At 38.2% G+C, this 20,960-nt stretch overlaps 1 protein-coding gene across 3 annotated transcripts in view; it reads right to left on the bottom strand.

Annotated features, from left to right (window-relative positions):
- The window catches only part of MCU (mitochondrial calcium uniporter), a 199,182-nt gene that overhangs the window by 137,157 nt on the left and 41,065 nt on the right, over positions 1-20,960 (bottom strand). Inside the window, exons 1-3 of one of the 3 annotated variants that reach the window (XM_032469876.1) lie at positions 15,890-16,026; positions 2,258-2,373; positions 1,560-1,608 (exon numbers count right to left, since the gene is read on the bottom strand). The exons of 1 other annotated variant lie outside the window; for it this stretch is intronic. In XM_032469876.1, the coding sequence (XP_032325767.1) occupies positions 1,560-1,586 (27 nt within the window). In that variant the 5' untranslated portion in view covers positions 1,587-1,608; positions 2,258-2,373; positions 15,890-16,026. Of the gene's footprint in view, positions 1-1,559; positions 1,609-2,257; positions 2,374-15,889; positions 16,069-20,960 lie in introns of those variants that run through there. One more of the 3 variants, XM_032469875.1, reaches the window with a different exon arrangement.

The following is a 20,960-nucleotide window of genomic DNA, read 5'->3' on the forward strand; positions in this document are numbered from 1 at the left end:
TCAAAAACTACTTTCAGGAGGGTAAACATATCGAAGTATGACAGCTGATTGATCCACATCACTTCCAAAGAAAGCAATTTACTTTAAAATATTTTTACCAGCAATTTCACATATGACAATAGCAGAAGTGATCAAGTTTGTCTTGTCCTTTCTGGAACTGAGGATGCTAAAAATTTAGGAACAGCTGAAGAGCCATTACTATCAATAAGGTAAAGTAACCACTTTCTTGACAGGTTATAGAATATAAACCTCACAAGTCGGAACTCTGCAGCAGTTAAGCCTGTAAGCATTTAATCACACTCCAGGAAATTGAAAGGAACTTCAAAACTAGTTTAACTCTCAGGTGGTCACATAAATGCCTTCTACATCAGTGAGCATGGTAATAAAAATTCACTTAATCCTGGAACAGAAAAGGAATATTACACAAAAACTAAGGGAATCTGAATAAAGCATGGACTTCAGTTAATAATAATGTATCAATACTGGTTCACTAATTGTAACAAATATACCATACTAATGTAAGACGTTAATAATAGAGGGAATGAGGGGTATATATGGGAATTCTGTGTACTATGATAGCCATTATCCTGTAAACCCAAAACTGTTTTAAAATAAAATTTATTTTTAAAAATCCATTTAAAACTCTGCAACATAATCTGCAGATTGTAATACACCTGCTGAACTCTTCTCAGAATGCAGTCCAAATGCACTTTGAGAACTGTTAGACACCTAAACATGCACACACACATACACATACAATCTTGCCATCTATGAGGTAAACATCTCTCTGTGCCAATTTTGGTTTTGCTCCTAGATAAAAAATTAAACAAGGCTCAGACTTCTTTCTATTCCAACTAACTTAACATTTTTTGAGTATACGCTATAAGCACTTAATGATTCATTAAGAAACAATTCCCCAGTTATCTTCAAACAATAAAGGCATCCAAACTCCAAAAAGGGTCAATTCTCTAATAAGTCATATCTCTGTGGTTTAAATCATTGAGTCTGCTTTTATTTCAGGGAAAAATAAAGTAAAAAGATTGTGCCTTGCAGCTAGTAGGGAAAACAAGTGGCCCTAATATAGTAAGAGGCCTAGGAGAAGGAACCCTGGGCAAGGAGGCAGGAGACCTAGCTTCTAACTTCAATTCTGTTGCTAAACTGCTAACCTCATGAATTCAACTGAGATTCTAGCAAGTTTATATCTAAACACAACCTGAAGTTTGGTTCTACTATAGCAGAAGTCAGCAAACTTTTTCTTAAAGAGACAGATATTTTAGGCTTTGCAGGCCATATGGTCTCTGTCATAACTCAACTCTGTTGCAGTACAAAAGCAGTCATAGACAAAATGTGAGTGACAAATGTATCTGTGTTCCAATAAAACTTTATTTACAAAAATAAGCAGTGCTCTCGGCTGTAGTTTGCCAATCCCTGTTCTATAATATCAGGGGCAAGAAAACAACTGGCAAGTTGTTTCTGTAAAACCACATCATGTGTTCACACTGAAATAAACTGTTTTGTTTGCAGGGAGAAAATACTTATGAATCAGGATCTTCACATACCTGAGAATGTTCAAGTTTCCCCTGCATGAACAGGTCATATCACCAATACCTAAGAGAGAGCAGGAAAACACTCTCCCTTACATGGTTGTTATGACATAACAGGGGATGTGTTAATTTATATAGGTAAAATTTACAAGGTGACCTGCAAAAGTAAAATACCAGGTTTTAGCAACTTTAGTAATTAATACAGAAACCCAAACCTCATTAACAGCAACAATCACTTCTTCCTTATAATAAGCTCGATTAATTCAGAAAAATGCCAAAGTCATTATCTTTCCTGGGAGAGCTGTTCTGTTTCTGTGTAACCCAGCTGATTTAGACCAACAGACCCTTGGTCATCCATAACCTGTTAAATTTCCAGGAGGCCAGAGTAACTAACTGTTTGAGCTAACACAGAAGCTCTGATTCATTCTGGGATGGCACAGGGGTTGTTAATCAATGTAAATGGTCTTATCAAGCCAAGATCAGATCTATTGTCCCTTAGGGTCTATCTTAGTAAAGATGGTCCATTCTGTGACTAGTCATCTTGCTAAATGCAGTCCTGTGTTAGCTACCGAGTGTTCAACAATAGGCTGGAGCAAAGAGCCGGCCCACAAGGGTCAAGCAAGTGCCTTTTTAAAAACTAATCTTAAGGAGTTCCTCTCCATGGCTTTGCAAAGTAAGCAAAAACCATGCCAAATAGTAAAAAAGGCACTTACTTGACTCCCACAGGCCAGCTCCACACTCTAGCAGCTAAGATGTCACTGGCATGGTACATGGAGAGTGAGGTGGAAACGATATCTTGCAAACCACTGTAGGAATGGTAGCGAAAGACCTAAAAGAATAGAAAAAAGTAAAGTCAATGTCAAAGGTAAAGGCCCTCCTGAGCCTGCTGCCATGGATACCTCAGCCTACAATGCCAGAAAAGAAAAGAAAAGAAAATCTGGAAAGATCTCACTTAGGTCATTCTTGGCAGCTGATTATTACAAGTGACTCTTAGAACAAGAGGGCGCTCTTAAAAGAATATGAGTTATAACCTAGAAAAAAATCCAAACTGGTCATGAGAAGCTCTGGAATATACATTTTCTTCCAGAGAAAGGAAGTACCAAATCTTAGATAACTGCATGGTAAACTCATAGAGATATAAAAACAGAGACTCTGAAGCAACAACTCATAAATTAATACTTTTAGAAACAGTATTAAAGGGAAATTTTTTTCACCCCATCTCTGCTCTTCTAGCATTTAAAGAAACAGAACCCTAATAAACTAAAAAGAAATAAGAATTTTTTTTTAAACTTAAGGAGACCTTGGCAATAGAAGTTTTAGGCTACCCAGGTTCATTCAGGAACTTTCATAAGTTTCAGAACCAAGTTTACAAAACTTAGAAATATTGGCACACTAAAAAAAAAAAATTTTGATTCATTTGCCTCACCACACAACTCTTTGCTTTAGGAATTCTGATTTAAAATGTTTGACTTGGCCAGTTGAATCAGAGATTATTCAAAAGCAAGAACAGCAATTTTTAAAAGCCTGTTTACATAACTACCTCCTCTCTCCATACCTACACTACTCATGGGTGAAATAATTTGTGGGAAAAAAAAAAGTACGATTTGCAAGAAAAATAACAAAAGTGAAAAACATAAAAATCATTCCTAATTAGCAATACCCTCTTTCTTCCTTCCATCTAATCATTCCTACCAAAACAAAACAAACAAAAAACACTCTTCTTTTACTTGCAGGTCCATTCAGCACCCTTTCCCTCAGAACCACAATAGAAGAAACAAACAGGCAGTTGAGTTCAATCATTCTTGATGCACCAGAATCTAGCCAGTAAGAAAAAGCAAATAATTTAAGTTTTCTAAATAAATTTAATTCTAAATAAATTTTAGCCAAAAGACTATTCTTGCACCATCCCCTAATTCTAATATGCTTAAAGTTGGGTCACTTTTTAAATAGATAGTCTGGTGATTCAAACTGCCCAGGCCTCAATTACTTTAATTAGAATGGGATATTCACTGTTAATAGCATATCTGGCCAGACTACATCTTGGGTGCGTAACTGTTTTCTTCTTAATTTTGGCTTGTGTTTGCTTTGCCTTAGCTACAGTCCCTGGAAAGCATCCCACTTGTTAGTGTTTCCCTCGCTGCATCAGCATTTCTGGTTAATGTATTATAGCAAATCGTTTGGAAGGACAAGATGAATGAAGTTCTATATTGTGTATTCTGCAAAATTGTTCAAAGCATTATCAAAGATATTTTAAATGAAAGACAGCGTGAAACTAGGAAGAAAAAACATTTATCAGAGATTAGCTTTTTAATCAATAACTACAAAGAAACAATATACAGTGACATATACATATAAGATTTATTATTAACAAATGCTTATTTCACACCAACTACCTGCCTCAAAAAGAAGTACCTCCCCACTCAGTCCCTCACCTTGTTTTTCCTTTACTTCATCAAAACCATGACACAATTCAAAAAGTTTTTTTTAACCATATAAGGCACATATCCTTTTACAAAATAAAGCAGACTGCTCCAAATTGCAAATTATTACAAATATACAGAAAAGAAATAATGACTAAATGCCAACAAGTTTCCATCCACAGCTTGTCTGCACTTGAGAAATCTGAGAATTTTAATAGAGTAAACCAAGCTATTGCTGCAGCTCAGTCCCTCATGAGCTTGCTCTATTATAGCAGATGCTGCTCTGCATTTTGTACAAGATATGTTCATCTGTGTGATGAAACATTACTCTTCTCTCGAGAAGTATAATGGGTTTTCCCAGGAAAATGATAAACGAGGACATTCCACACCAAAAAAGGAAACTGGCTTTACAGAAAGTCAAAACAACATTTCTAATTTAACTTTTTAAATGACATATTTCTCTTCCTTGTCCCCCCAAAATATTCAGCTAACAAGGCTTTCAGTCAACAGGAGAATAAATATGTGAAATAGAGAATGAAACACCACATAGCTAAAAATGAATGAAGCAGAACCACATGTATCAACTATATAAATATTTTTTAAAGTATTAAGCAAAAAAGAACAAGTTGCATAAGGATATATACAGTGTAATATCTTCTAAGTAATGTTTAAAACATGTTTACAATATTGTATGAGGTGTGTATATATGTGTATATATATATGTGTATATATAAAAAATATGGCATAAACATATGCATGGGAATGATAAACACCAAACTGGAGAGAATGCTACTTTTGGGAGAGAGGACAGGAAACAGGATTGAGGAAGGAAACTGGGGTAGCAATTATAGTTGTGCTGTTTAATTTCTCAAGCTAAAGGAAATACATTATTCTACTTGTTTCTGTAGACATGACATACTTCATAATTTTAAAAGAAAAGACTTCCCCTTGCACGTTTGACTGAAGGTATTCTCCTGATGAAGGACATCCAACCCCACAACACACATACGCAAAATACAACCCTCTCTGGTTCGAATGGCCTTTCCAAATAAGCTGCTTTGAGAGCCTGCTCCTCATCAGTTATCTTGTGTTTCTTCCACTAGTGTTGCTACTTTCTGATGCTGGCTGTGATGTGCCCTTCAGACCCCTAACTCAGAGCCTAAGCTTGTCTCCCTACTTTTAATCTTACCAAGAATACTTGTTTTAGGCACAAAATCTATTACATATAGTTTCCTTTCATTTTCCCCCTTTTACTGCTAAAAGTTCCAGCAACCATTAAAAAAGAAAGCCATTATATATTTAAATACCACCAGACTTTGTGGCACTTGGCCAAGCTATGAACTTGATTTCATTCTGAATCAAACACAACTGCAGGATGAGATATTAAAATTAAAATACTGACTGGAGTTAAATTCTCCATTTAATAAATGAATATTCCAAAATTCTGTAATATAGTATACTACAATTCTGTTCTACCATCTCAACTGTGCTTAGTCAACATTTTGTTTTAAAGCTTAAGTCAGGGCTAGAAATGGGAAAAAAATATTTCATTTTCCTTGAGGTTAAAACAAGAATAAAATAAGGAAACAAAACCAATTATTAACATCGTATAGATAATGAGACATTCACGCAGAGTATACCCCTGGGGTCCCCTCAAAAATAAAAATAAAAAGATCACTACCACCTCTTTGAGATCAGAAAACTCATTTTTCCTGTCCATTCAGCAGCTTCCAGAACCAGCACTCAAAGATCAGGGAAAGAGAGGCAAGAAAAAGAAACCCACAGAGACAGACATAAGCTGGTATTCTTCTGTTTACAAAAGAAATGTAATTCCATCAAGACCAAATCAAAAACTTTCAATCTTCTCATTAGGTGTTTACTACTTCCTTCACTCCATTCAATCTATCTTCAAATACTTCTTTAAAGTATTCTGACATCTATACTCAGTTTTAAAATGAAAAATAGGTTTTTATCACACTTGGCCACTTGCCATTGCCTTGCTTCACAGCAGCTAGCAGAATTCTGGCAGAGCAAGATACAGGATACAGTGGGGTAGGATGGAAATACAGAAGATTAATTCCAAAATAAACACCTCCAAAAATCTGTCATCTTTGGAAATGTGTATCTGTAGGAAATATAGAGTTGGCAGCACCTCTTTCAAATAGTTCCTTTCTCTCTTCTGCAGTACCCAGTCCTTTCACTCATCCTCCTTCTCCCCCACTTGCTCCATATACCTGCCAGGTAGGTATCACTGTGTCAATTTCTTAAATTACTTATAGCATAACAGCACTACAATCTTTGGCCATTACTGCTGCCTGAATTTAAAAAAAAAATCCTTCTTGATAGTTCTATGATGCCCACCACTGTAGTATCTAGGCACAAAGAACAAAATGATATACAGCTGCATTAGTCAAAGAGTTGGAGGATTTAGACAAGGGTCCCTAGGACTTTCTAACTCACTGACTCTCATTTGCCCAACACTGACTGACTATGTACGTTCCTAACACTGTATCAGACTTAGTTTACAGAGTCTGAAAGAACAGACTACTACAGGCAACTAATCACTTGTTAAGGTTTTCACTCTGGGGATTCCTACAGTGTAAATACAAAGAAACATTTTCTGTTTCAGGCTGGCAGGTCACAACTCAGAATGAACAAATTATTAGAACAGTCCCATCTTACCTCGACATTCCAGCATTAACTGCGTTTTTCCTTCTCCCCGCTCCAACTCTCTGAATTTCCCACCACATCTTCACCTCTTCCCCAACTCCCTCAGCAGTTTGGATTGGTAAAGAAGAAAAAGGAGAAAGATGGGACTAAAGGCATAATCAACTATTTAAGAGGAATGCAGGGTAAATTGTTCATCCGGATGTCAGAAATAATCATGCAGACTGCCCTGAAAGGGAATTAGAAGGCTAATTTTCTTCACTTCAAGCCCTTGATCCTTTTGAGAATAATCAAATATACGCCGGTTTACAATTTTATACAAGCTACCCAATGAAATAACATAAAAATTACTTGTCAACTGTTATATAAAAATGATACATATCTTAAAGAAGCCCTTTAGGCTCACCTAATCAAGCATCCTCAGTTAACTGACAAAAATACTAGGATCAAAGAGGTTGTATCACTTGCCCAAGGTCAAATAGTAAGTTAATGCAAGAGAAAGGAGCAGAACCCAGACTTTAACTCTATTATACCACTTGGCACCTAATTCTCTTCACTTACTTTTTATTTTGGTGACTTGAAAACACACATACACATACACGCACAACTCTTACCATTTCCATCTTTTCATTTATTTATCTCAGAAAACTTAAAAAAAATTCTGTGATGTTACAGCTATTCTTTGCCTCATAAGATTTCAAAAGGTTCATCAACTACATTGCAAATACAATATCTTCTGGTAGAGCAGATACTGTACTGTCTCTAAAAAACTGTCATATTTATCAAATAAATACTTACCTAGAAGACCAAAGAATATGGGCAAATAAAGCAATCCAGTAAGGTCCTAGTCAATTAAAATGCTAGAGAATCACTACAAATAACTTTTTCTCAATTATGTGTATGTATATATACATATATACATATGTGTATATATATATATTAATACATACACACACACACACACATATATTTTTTAACCTCCCTTGAGAAACTGGGGTGACAGAAGCAGTAGGAATCGTGTTTATCTACATTTATAACGAGGAAAGGCAGACTGCTAAAATTTTACTAAGAAAAGATTTCCAAGTTTTTTTTGTTTGTTCAAAGACAAGACCATCGCACACATAATGCTTAATACTCCCTAAAGGGAATCGGATATTACAAAAATGGAAAGGTAAAGAGAACAAAGTTGAAGAAAATTACTCAGAAGTATTCCTCTAATTAATGAACATAATGTTAAGAGTTTCTGCTTTGGGAGAGTATAATGCACAGAACACACTCTTTCAGCAAAGATTTGCTGAGTGCTCATCATGCTATGTAAACTTTTTTATACTGCTACACAAATCTTCCAGATTCTGATAGTATGGGGTAGGGCTGGGGAGGCAGAAATAAGGGATTAAGTTAGGTATCTGATTTGATATATACATTGAAATCATTTTAAAATAATTAAACCAATTTTTTTAAAGTACAAGAGTAGAAGTGTAGAAAAAACAACAAAGAAGCATATTTAACATGATTATAAAAAGAAACACAAAAAAGGTCAAGAAATAAAGTTTCAGTGCCTGAGTAACGGTCAGACAGGCCTTGAATTGAACTGTCTTTCTACCTGGTACTAGCTGAGCAGTAGTCCACAGCCAGCATCCAAGTTCTATCAACTCTACTTCCTAAATCTCCCTTCTCTCTATCCTCAATGCTACTGTCCTAGTTCAGGCAACTTTTGCCCAGTCCATTAAGATGCTCCTTACTGCTGTCTGTCTTCCCAGTGCCATCCTCTCTAGTGAAGCCTTCACACTGCAGCCTGCGTGACCTACTACCTAAAACCACAAACCTAATCATGTGGTTCCCCTATTTGACATTCTTCTGACGATCACTTATTGACAAGTAGTATTTTTCCAAACTGGCTTAAATTGTAGAATGGATCTCAACCAGTACTTCCTTAAGAAAAGAGAATAGAAACTAGGCATGCCTCATACATAGTAAAAATACTCTTTCATGAGACTTTTCGTAGTTTTACGCACACATGCATGTGCTGGATTGTAATATAAAATGTATTTCTTTTTTTTTGATTGAAGTATAGTCAATTTACAATGCTGTGTTAGTCTCTACTGTAGAGCAAAATGATTCAGTTATATACATACATATATATTCTTTTTCATATTCATTTTTATTATAGGTCACTACAAGATACTGATTATAGTTCCCTGTGCTATACAGTAGGTCCTTCTTGTTTATCTTAAAATGTATTTCTACTATGGGTTCAGTTAAAAAAAACCCCAAAACCAAAAAAACCCCACTGACTTACATAATAAAATTTCAAGTCCTTCACAAGTCCTTTCACAATCTGATCCCTCACCACAGCAAGCAGTTAAGAGACAGGCTCTGGAGCCAGACTACTTGGGTTTACATGCCAGGAATGCCACTCGCTAACCTGGGCAAGTCAATTTACTAGCTGTATGTCACTAACCAGCTGTGATCCTGTGTGTAAATCACTTAACCCAATCTGAGGTAAGTCAGTTTCACTACCTGTAAAATGAGGATAATAACAGTACTATTCACAGGGTGTCACAAGAATTAAATGAGACTATATACAGTGCCTGGCACATGGTACACTTGATAAATTTAATTATTATTGGTTATCACTACTACTGCCCAGCCTAATCTCTGGCTATTCCTGTCCATACTCCAGTTGTAACAAATTATAGGCTGTTTCTCAAAAACATCTTACTCCCTCATATCGTCATTTCAGATCATGGTGCTGCCTGGAATGTGAACCAAACTTTCTAGTCCCCGTACATTACAGTTCCTCATACTGCAGCTCAAGCAAGGCCTCCCCAGTGAAGCATTCACCACCATTCTCAGGTAGGTCTAAGTGCTCCTACTGAACCTCCATATGGGGGGAAGGGGAAAAAAAACACACACACACACATAGCCAGTTACGGTCTTGTTTATGAATGTCTCCTGGCCAGACTGTGAACTCTCAGGACCGGAACAGAAACATCTCTGTTTCCCAGCATAGTCTCACACAGAATAGCAGTTCCACAGATATTTTCTGAATGACTTCATGTTATTTAACCTTTCTAGGCCCTTATTTTCTCATTTGTACAATGGGGAGAGTATTTTGCCTAAAGGGTTGTTATGAAGTACACTATACAATGTTATAAAAGTGTTTGATATAGAAGCAATACTCAGTAATTACCAAATTTACTGGGTGGGACTTTCTAGAATCTTAAAATTTCAAAGATCTCTAGGGGGCAATACATTAGACCCTTATCAGATAATACCCGGAGGGGAGGGTGGAGAAAGAGATTTAAGAAATGTAGTCAGTGGGAGGGATAGTGAGATCTCTTGGAAGAAACTGCAGTAGACACCTGAGAAAGGAACAAAGCTGAAGGAGCAAAAGCTGAAAAGGAAGGAAGGCCCACCCTGACAATTGCATGTGTGTACAGCTCTAATTTCTAGCCAGACCTAGGCTTAAAATCCCAGCTCTGAAAACGTTGTCCATCTTTGCACCCCACCATTAAAACAATTTATGACACATAAGAAGAAGTGAACGTATCTCATCCTCAATTTCCTCATCTATAAAACCAGGACAATAATACCTCTCACAGGGTTATGGTGAGAATTAAACATGGTGACACAATGCCCTCAGCTCTTAGATGCTTTCTTCTATATCCACTCCTTTGTCTTTAGAGGTCAGGTAGTTCAGCTACCCTATTTGCTCTCCTGTTATTTTATAAACTATCAGTTGCATTAAGTTTCTTGTAAGTTTAAGCAGACATTAATACTCAAACATCTTGTAACACCATTTACTATAAATAGTAAAAAGTACAAAGAGGACCTGCCTCAGAATGTGAAATAGGAGTTTAAAGGATCTTGCCTATAAAGCAGTAAAGCTCAGGACTGTACATTTAAGACTGTCCTCTAGATAGTGTCATATATCTAAGGGGCACCTCACAACTTTCTGGTGATTATTGCAAGTGCTCCCCTAACAGTAAAGTGAACAACAAATAGTAAGAAAAAATATGTAAAAACTGAAAACTTTAGAAATGAAGCATAAAAAGTAAACATCTAACTCTTCTGGATTAATAAATATTACTAATGTCATTTCAGAACCTTTGGGAAAGAGAGATATCAAAATGCAATGTCATATTATCCAATTATTTCAGAACTGTATGAGAAAAAGCTGAGTTTTAGCATGCTATTAGACCCAGTTGGTGATGTAATTTACCAAGTTATGCTTTTACTAATATAAAAGATTGAAGCCTGTAAACAGCTTATGCGTCAAGAATTTACCAAACTTATTAAGATTACTTTGCTTGAAGTCAACTTTCATTTTCATACAGGCTGTCTCACTACAAGCATTTAACAAAGTGCAGTGAAATAAATAAATGGATCCCTTTTGTGCTCAACCTGCAGAGGACAGGTTTTTTTTTATCAGATGTCATCAAGTTTGATCCAAATCAGGGAGTAACCAGTCAAGACTGAGTTTCAGGCTAGGTACTCACTTACTGGAGGAATTTGACCGCAAATCACTTTAAAAAACCAGTCTCAGTTTAAACCTTTTTAGAATGAAACAAAGAATTATGTAATTTTGTAGGAAAAGAACTGAATGGGAAAACCAGCAGATGTGTGAGCCATTCTCAACTCTGTAGTAACTTGCTGGACTACGAAGGAAAAACCCATTTTACTGTTCTTGAACTCTTATTTCCTTAACCTAGAGTATTTTCAAGCTCCAAATTCCAGGACTCTTAAGTACATGTCTTCCATGGTAACATCTTAATTTTCCTAGCAACATGTTGTTCCAGTATGGTATTAATCAGTCAAATAAAGAATAGAGGACTTCTCTATATTGAGTGGCTATCTTGAGATCTTTAAAAGGTAATCTTGTCCTTAATCAGAGGAAAACAAACGGTAATTTTTAAGAAAACCCACAGGGGCACAGAGCTAGAATATAAAAAGAAATAAAGGCAACATTTCAGTAGTTAATCAGACAATGTTATCAATAAAGTGTTATTGCAGAAGACCATGACCGCTGCTTGATTTCACCTTCAAACATTAGGCAACCCCCAAACCAAAAAAGACTCACATTCAATTTGCTGTCTTTGACATATACCATTCTTAATACCACGTTTTCTACTCAGATTTCCTCTGGGAGTGGTCTGATAAAGCATAAAATAGAGCTTCCTGGGACTTAGAAAAGTTCAAATATTCAGAATTTGTTGACTAAATCCACATTTACTCATTCGAATATTTTATGGGGTTCAAAATAAACAAGATTTTAAGATAAATATAATTTCCTTAAAAATAAGGCTGTTCTAAACATACTTATCCAGAACCCTCAAAATCTTAATATTATAATCAACTAAAACAACAAATAAATCTAGATTCTAATTCAAACAGATTCCTAATAATCTGGCTATTTATCATACTTTTGCTGCTTTAGACAGAAAGTCTGTACCACTGATCCAATGGTACCAACTCTGCATTGGTCTACCATAAAGAAGTGTAATATACAACCAAAGACATCACTGGCAATACAAAACTTAAAGCAATCACCCAAATGTGGCTCCCTAAGCAATAGGTCATTAAACAAGTCGGGGGGGGGGGGTGCGGAGCACTCTTTTTCACTGGCAAACAGACAAAAGGGTGTATATACAACTAATGCTTGTCTTGAGTGTCATCTATGCACCTCTATGAGACAAAAAGGTATCAAGGGATACACTATTTTTGCCCAGTAATAAGGCACCCACAAATGAAACATTTAGAGAACAAGCCAGTGTCAATCTGTGTCCTGAAAATAATAAATCCTATTAGAATTCAGAGAGGACAGAATAGAACAATGAAAAGGGAATAAGAGCGAGGCATCACACAAGTTAAGATTCAGACTAGGATTTCTCCTTGAATCCACCACCATTTAAGAGACTTTTTAACCTAGAAGTCATTAACCACAAACAGAACAGAACAAATTAGTTCCTTCAGTTCCCATTAGATCTCCTTCCTCATCTGTAAAGTGAGGATATTAGATTCATAGAGGAGTCATAGGTCACATTTCTCACCTAAAATGGACGTTTGGAAGTTAGAGGAATGTTTAAGACTGAAATTCAGCTACAAAAACTGCACAAACATTTAGTATGGATATATGAGACATGTGCTTAAGTACAGTGGAGTATTTATCTGGGGTGGATGTGGCAAAGTAAGATAGGGCCAGATCAGGAGGAACCCAAATAAACAACTGGGACTCACCTCCGTGTCAGGCAATGTAACCTGTTAAAACGTCCAGGTTAAACCAAAATGATATCACAGCTAAAGAACTACAATGTGTAAAAGACAGCCAAAAACTATTAACAGTATAATGACAAACTTAAGCAAGAGATTTAGTAATTCAGCAGAGCTGCTAACCACTAGGAAACCACTGATACCAGCAGTCAGGCTGTCATAATCAGAGATGAAACAGTTTGATTTAGCAAAGGAACTACACAGCTCACAGTGAAAGGCAGTTCCCTTCAGAGAATCATCCTTGAAAATGGCAGCCACCTTCATTAACCACATAGAAAGGCATGCAACAAATATTTTACATCAGTCTTAGTTACAGTCACAAGTTGGGAAAGGAAAAATTACATGAGATGGTGCTACAAATAGTGAATAAGCCCCTGCACCTTTTCTCCTATTACTCAGCTGAACGTTATTTTAATGGGAGGGAAGTGGGTTGCACAAGTTATGTTTTTATGACTTCACAACCACAATTACCTATTAGCCAAACTGTATTGGTTTGGACTAGATCATCACACCTGGAAAAGATGGATTTCAAAAAACATGCCTCTAGAGTAAAAAATTAACCAGTACTTTAATTGGTTATGTCCCCCAGCTCTAATTTACCACACCTACCACAGCAGAACAAAAGTGGCACAAGCAGGACTTGTGATCTAGTCCAACGCAGAGTGCCATCTGCTGCACATACACAGGATGTCATCTATGCAAGATTCAACCTTACTGTCTCTCAGGGACCTTTATAAGAGCAAGTTGTTAGCTCTCATGTTGCCTAATACATGTGCTTTAAACCAACACAGGAGAATTCTCATTCACAGGGTTTCGAAATATCAATACTTTCCTAACAAACAATAGGTTTATGAAGGAGGAGAAAGATGCGAAGGAGCAACTGCAATTTATAATAAAAAGAACACGATAAGGGGGTCAGAATATCTGGGGTGGGTGGGAGTTCTAAAACTGTTGCATACTAGCTGTGTAATCTTGGCCAAAATTCTCCCCTTTCTTGTCTCAATTTCAAGCATAAAATCTCTAAGAGATACCTTTCAAATTGAGTCTAGTGAGGAATCACAGAATACTCAGATGGAGACATCTGTATACATGATGGCTTCAGAGCAATCGTAGAATAAGAAAAAAACTGTTTACATATTTTTAAATAATCAGGTAAACTTTTTTCAAAATCTTACAATTCTAAGTTTATTTATAAGTCACCATTCTCATAACACTTCTGCCCTTCGGAAATAACACTTCATTTTAGTTGTGCTTTCAGCTACAAATTCAGCACATCACTTTTACCCATCCTAGAATAGCACATAAAAACACTTTCATCAAGTACTCACACAAGGAAGGCACTCATAGCCTGACAGATTCACATGGTAGAAAATGTACAAGGCACAAATTTTAAAATGCTAAGTGAATACCACACCCAAATAGTCTTAAAAACAAACTGCAAAGTCAGAAGATGTACTATCAAAATATAGAGATAAAGACAACTTGGAAAGTCTTTAAATAGTTTGAGGGGGAAGGGAACACAATCAGATTTTCGGATGGCCTTATGTTTTTAAGAGAACAAAACACGTAACTGGAGGCTATGAAACATGCAAATCTAAATTGAACTGTGGAAAGCTCGGCTCTCACCCAAAAGCTTCAGCAAAGCAATATGTCAGTATGCCAAAATGAAGAAGTACAATTTTCTCACAAGAATGAGGATAGGGCCCATACATACGACTAATAATAACAATACCATCTTGCATTCATAGAGCATTAGTTCTTTTCATAGCTCTTTCAGGCACAATTTTATGCTGTCATCAATCTTGGGGTATCCTCTGATAAGCTCCAGTTCAAGAGCTATGTGATCAGTACAAGACAGGTGGATGTATTTGTTGAGGACTGAAAGTACCAGTTTCTCCTTTCACGCTGTCTGCAGTGATTTTATTACCCCACTATACAACTTAGCCCTAGGAAGTAAAACCTACACACTTTCTCTTGGAGTTGGCCTGAGACCAACACTATGGGTCTAGAATGTCCAAGGGGAGAGAACCAAAAGAATTTGTTAGGTCAAGAACTCCATGCCAAGTTGATCTCTTGCAAGTGAAAAAGAAATATATACACACAGACACACACACACTCACTCCAAGGCTGTTCAAGTAGAAACTCCTGCTTGTTGCCAACCAATGAAATCCAGCAGTAACTAGTTAATATAGCCACCAAATCCCTGCCTCTGTTAACAACTTGTCATATTCACTTCCCTTCTGCCTGCTGTCCACCCCTCCTTCTTCAGGCACGCGTGAACAAGCTAATAAAGCGGCCCTCTAAAAGGACCACCGAGGACCTTTAAGGACCTGAGAGTATGGAGCTTGCCTCCTGAAGCAATGCAGCATCCATCGCAAGGGTGCTGTTCCCCATGCCCACACGCAGTAAGTCACAGAGGGTGATAAAGTTTGATTTTCCGTCTAGCCCGTTCCCAGAGGGCCGAGAGAGCACGAGGGAGCGGCCCCACTGGGGTCCTGGGTCGCCCTCCGGGAACAGTTCCCAGCAGCATGGCACTGCCACTCTCCTGACACATACACAAGGCAGCCGCGGCAACTCGGGCACTCCAACCCGCCCGGAGGAGGAGGAAAAAGAACAACTTGCACGAGGCTCAGTTCGGGAGCAACCGGGCAGAGCTGTTAAGGAAAAAGGAGGGAGGGACCGAGATCGGGGGTGGGTCAGGGAGAGGTTCAAGTCCCGTCCCTTCCCCGCCCTGGTGTCCCCGGTCCTGCGGGAACATCCCCGCCGCCGCCCCTCCTCCTCCCGTCGGCTTCCTCCGCCCTCCCTCTTTTCCTGGTTGCCGCCGCAGGCGCCTGAAGGGCACCGCGGCTCCTCGGTGCCCGGCAACCTCGGGAGCGGCCGCGAGTTGAGGCAACTCGCCCGCTGCCCCGGCGGCCTGCCTGCCGGCGGCTCCCACACGCCAGCGCCGCCCCGCCCTCCCCGGAGCCGCCGGGCGCGCTCGCTCACCGTCCGGTGGTGCTGCTGCTGCCGGTGGCGGCTGACGCCCAGAGCCGGGAAGCAGCCGGCAGTCAGCGCTCCGCAGCCGCCGGCGCGCCCGCCGCCGCCCCGGGAGAAGAGAAGCAGCAGTAGCGATCTACCTGCGGCGGCCGCCATCTCTCAACTGGAAACGGCGCCGACCCAGGCAGCGCAGCGGACGGCCGAGGCGGAGCTAACACCCGCCACTCACTGGCGCCGGACCAACTGCTGCCCTTGACTGAGTTGATGAGGCGGGGCTTCTTGCAAGACCCAATCGACAGGCGGGAGAACCACACTAGAGACTGCCTGTCACTTCCAGAGTTACCTATTGTGGGACATAGTCAATTACGGGCAAATTCTAGGGAACCGGTAATTGGCACCGAACCCCTCAGAATATCAGCAAGAGAGATGGCACGTTTGATTCGGCTAATCTTCACCAAGGATACAGCTATGACAAGGGTAACTGGGGAAATGGCTATTCGTGCAAAGATGTGTACTTCGTTGAGTGTTTAAGTTGGCAAAATTGGCACCAATTAGTAATCATTAGCTAGGTATGCTGGAACTCTCAACAACACACCCAGAATTATCATTCATAACTGATGGTATTTGGATATGCTGAAATTAAACGCACATGATGGGCCGATTTAATGACCGTGATATGTAGCATAGTATGTGAGGGGTGGAATGAGTATACCAGTCCCCGTATGAGTACACGTTATCAGAATGAATTAACAGACCTGTACGCATTTAAAATACTCAATTCATTTTTATAGCACCTTTATACTGATATTCTTACACTCTCCATAAACAACACTCTATTTTCTTATCTCTTTGACTTTACGTGAACTTACTAAACTATAGAAACAGAACACGCTGGTAGATTATAAAACTCATGTAAAGGTTATTTCAATGAATTTTCATAATTTAGCTAAACTAGCCATTAGAATACACTTTGGAATAACTCTGTCTTGAAAAATACTTCTTTCCACAGAAACAGGCTTATAATGATAGCTCATTTAGGACTGAAAGAAGGGAGATTTGAGTTTCCTGAATTTCCTCAGAAGAGGATTTCCTTGCTGTTTATTATTATGAGCTAGTTAATTCTCCCACCTCCTTTTAAAATCTGGAGCAGGAAAAATTTGGTAAGCAAAAAAAAAGTATTATCCTAAATTTTGGGAAACATTTTTGTAGTGTAGCCTAAGGTGATAAATTTAAAACAAAACAACACAACACGCACACAATTTTATTGTAACACTTTTTCTAATAGTATTCTTTAAAGTTATTGAAATGGTACTTTTTTGGGCCAAGAATAGCTAAATAATGAAGTGGCACTTTTGGTTTGTTTCATCCTTCCACCCTGCCCCAGGACAGTAAGATGATTGGCTTTTCCAGGTGAGACACTCATACCATTCACCCAAAAGGCATTTGTTGCTCAACTGTGGAACATGAGAGCTCAGGAATGAGATAAGCCCCCCATTCAACAGCTGCACACACTAATCCCTCTAGTTGGAAATCTATGACATTCCTGGAGCAACTTCACTTACAATCATTTTCCACCCATCTATATTTATCCCTTTTGCATTTTATGTATCTACTCATACAGTGTGATTTCCCCTTATCTCTCTTGCCTCTTCACAACTTTTTACTAGGATTACCACAGATTTTAGTTTTGTTTTTATTTTCTGTGTCTTTGCAAATCTGGCTATGAATCGGTATTGTGTCCTCCATACATCTTACACTTTGAAAAGTTCTACTGGAATTGCCCTCCCCTATTTTTCTAAGTATGAAAATTAGACATGCATCCTGCAGTACTGAGATTTAGTTCTGTGGATTTGCAAAAGAAGCATAATAAAGAGGGTTTTTTAAGTACACAAACCTGAAACTGGAGGTTTCAAAAAGCTTTCTTTTTATCTCTTTACCATCTTTTATCTATCAAGATGATATCATTGATGAACCACAGGTAGGCTGTGTATTTTGAGGATCCACTGACTAAACTGAGTTCTAATAATCCAGGGCTAGAAATTAAACAAATGTCAATTATCTCTTCACAGGGAAAACCTGTCCCTAACTGCAAAGGCCATATCTCACATTAACTAGTTGGCTAGGCCGATTAAGGAGAAAGTGTAGATAGCTCACGAGAAAGTCATCCTCTAGATTGACAGTGATTTCTGGAAGAATAAACAAGAAAACATGTTACCGCTGGGAAGCTTTAAGGGGTAGCTATTCTTTTAAATGGTTAACTTTTTCCCAGCTGCATGTTATTTTTATAATTACAAAAATATGGTCACTGAAACCTACATGGCTGCAGAATTGTTTTCTGTGCCAATCCTTAAAACAGGTTGATCTTTTTTTTAGCTGAAACTAATCAGAACAGATTTCCTGGAGCATGAAACCCTAACTAGGTTTCCTACAAAAATGTACACTAAAGTCAGCTCCAAAGTATGACTCAACTCAATAGAGTATTTGTCTAAGCATTCCAGAATAGCTAGGGTAGGTAATGCACACAGTATACTGACATGAGCAAGAAAATATGAAAGGGATCTGCTTAGAGATCTGGGGTCTATGTTTCATGGTTTACTGATAATGTGAATAATTATTCAAGTGAGATCTGCAATATTTAAAGATCAGGTAAAAGTATATGAAGGAGAGTGAGAGAAAAGGGTTTTTTAGCCTTCAAATATGTATCATGAATCACAGCCTAGATCTGTTTTCTGACTATTGGGATTCACTATTTTTTCAGTTGTTGTTATTCCTATTTTTCTACCCCAACCCATCTGCAGAAGGGCTCAACGACTCTTAAACCCCACCACATATCTTTTCCTGTCAATATCTGTCTCTAGTCTGACTTCATCAAACACACACACACACATACACACACACACGCTTTTTCTTTCCTCCCTTATTTTTGTTTCTCTTCTTTTCATCCCCCAATACTCCCACTCCATTACTCTAGTAGAGACTGCAGCCTCACACTGGATCATTGACATACCTTACGTACATAATTTACACAGATTTTATTTACATGCTTCCTCTTAACAGTTTTGTGTAGCAAGGTTTCATGGCCCGGCCTCCAAAGTATGGCTGACTCCATATTCATTTTATAACTCAGTGACCCTAATCTAACATTCTTTTAGTTCAGAAATATCCAATCTTCAAGTTTTTTTGGTTTTTGTTTTTTGTTTTCCCTGTCTGTCAAGAGCATAATAACACCAGGGAAACACTGAGTTGAGAAGGGCAGGACTTGTTCAAATAGGACTGCCTTTGTTCATGTTTCTCAGGATCTGAGAGGTTGGCGGCTAACTTTAACACTGCCCTTTTTGTGTGAATTGGTTTGTGGCCTATAACCGTTGCTATTTACTAGAACTTTGGAGTCAGGAAGTCTTTTGTCTCTATCTGAAATGGTTCAAAGGGGCAAGACACTAATTCTACACTCAAATAAACCACACCTCCTAAGTGCATAGGAATTCAGCACACATTTTTATGGAACCCAACATCATCCACTCCAGAGTATTCAAAAGGGCCCACTGCAAATCCTAAGATCATTCTCTAATAAGGCTGAATTATAACAAAATTCCAAATCAATAAAAGGCTCCGTTCTCTCTCTCTACTGTCCAGGTATTTACTACCCATACCCTGAGCATGCTCTGACCTTCTAACCTCCAATTCTTTGCTCCTACTATACCTACAAGGCACCTGTTCTGCCCTTTGGAAGACCAGCTTGGCTTCCTCTGAGAGGAAATGCCCAGGTGAAATTAAACTCTCAGAATTTGTTGTTGGACTTTCTATCATAGTACTTTGATACCTGATGTGAGCTGGTCTGACAATGAGGTCTGCCACACCCTTGATTATCAGGCCTATTTGATTAGCGTAATCTGCCTGGCTGGGCCACAGCCCCCTTCTCTCACCTTCTATGTGTATTTTCTATCAGAATTATTTACATTACTATCTTTTTCCTACACAGCTCTTCCTTGTTAGAGTTGCCAATCTGGTAAATTAATTTAAACTGACTCCTTAGATGATAATGTACTTCTTGGGTTGCCTCTTTTACACACATTTACATTTACAGGGCCCTCTAATGCTGATAGCCAAACTAATTTCACAAAGCATGGCAGGTCTAAAAATATAGAGATAAGTCCATCAGTAGTCTTCAGAGATTCAACAAATACCTAGCCGCTTCCGACTGCCTATTTCAAGGTCAGATACATCTTTATATTATGCTGGGTGTTGCCCAAATTTCAGCTTCTCTGAAACTGGACTGATTTAGTGTCAAATGCTATATTCATTCTCCATTTTGATGTAATGTATATAATCTTCATCCGTACTTATTTTATGTGAACACATAGAGGATGGGCTATGGGTTGCACTTGGTTAGAGGGCAGAGGGTGGAGGAAACTGTGGGCGTGAGACTGGTCACTGCCAGTTAACAACAGGTGTGAATGCTGCTCTTTAAATTTAGCCATTGCACTTGGCATCTTGTCTGTCAGCAGTCAGTTGCGGCAACCACTACTGACTTGGAAGGGTCAAGGAAAGGATGACAGAAAGGGTCACATTTATTAAAAAGCAGGGAGAAACAGAGTTTTGTTGTTTTATTTAATAAAAACTAGCCTAAGGAATAAGAAGCAGCATGAGACTTGGAAAGTGTAAAGACAGCTTAAAAGAGTGAAAAGAGGAAGGATATTATTCTAAGAGATATAATTATTAACAAATTGTTCTTAATTAGGCACTTTAAAAGCCATTCTATCTCCCAAGACTTGGGAGCCAAATTATCTAAAATTTGTCTAGAGGCTCAGGAAGTAATTACTATTAATTGAGAATTGGATAAGAGTAAGGGACAAGACCTGAACGAGTAAAATATATGTATTCATTCATTCAATCAGTCAATCAAGAAAAATATACTGAATTACTATTATATGCCAAGCAATATATGCTAGGAGAAATTTTACAAAACTTACATTTTCTGCATCATGTTTTTCTTTTTCTATAATGCTCTTTTATTCACCCTAATCTTGAAATGAGATCAGTTCTTCCCATAACATTTATATATCACACAGAATTACTGAAA

The sequence above is a fragment of the Camelus ferus genome, chromosome 29 (assembly GCF_009834535.1).
Source record: "Camelus ferus isolate YT-003-E chromosome 29, BCGSAC_Cfer_1.0, whole genome shotgun sequence".
Taxonomy (NCBI): domain Eukaryota; kingdom Metazoa; phylum Chordata; class Mammalia; order Artiodactyla; family Camelidae; genus Camelus; species Camelus ferus.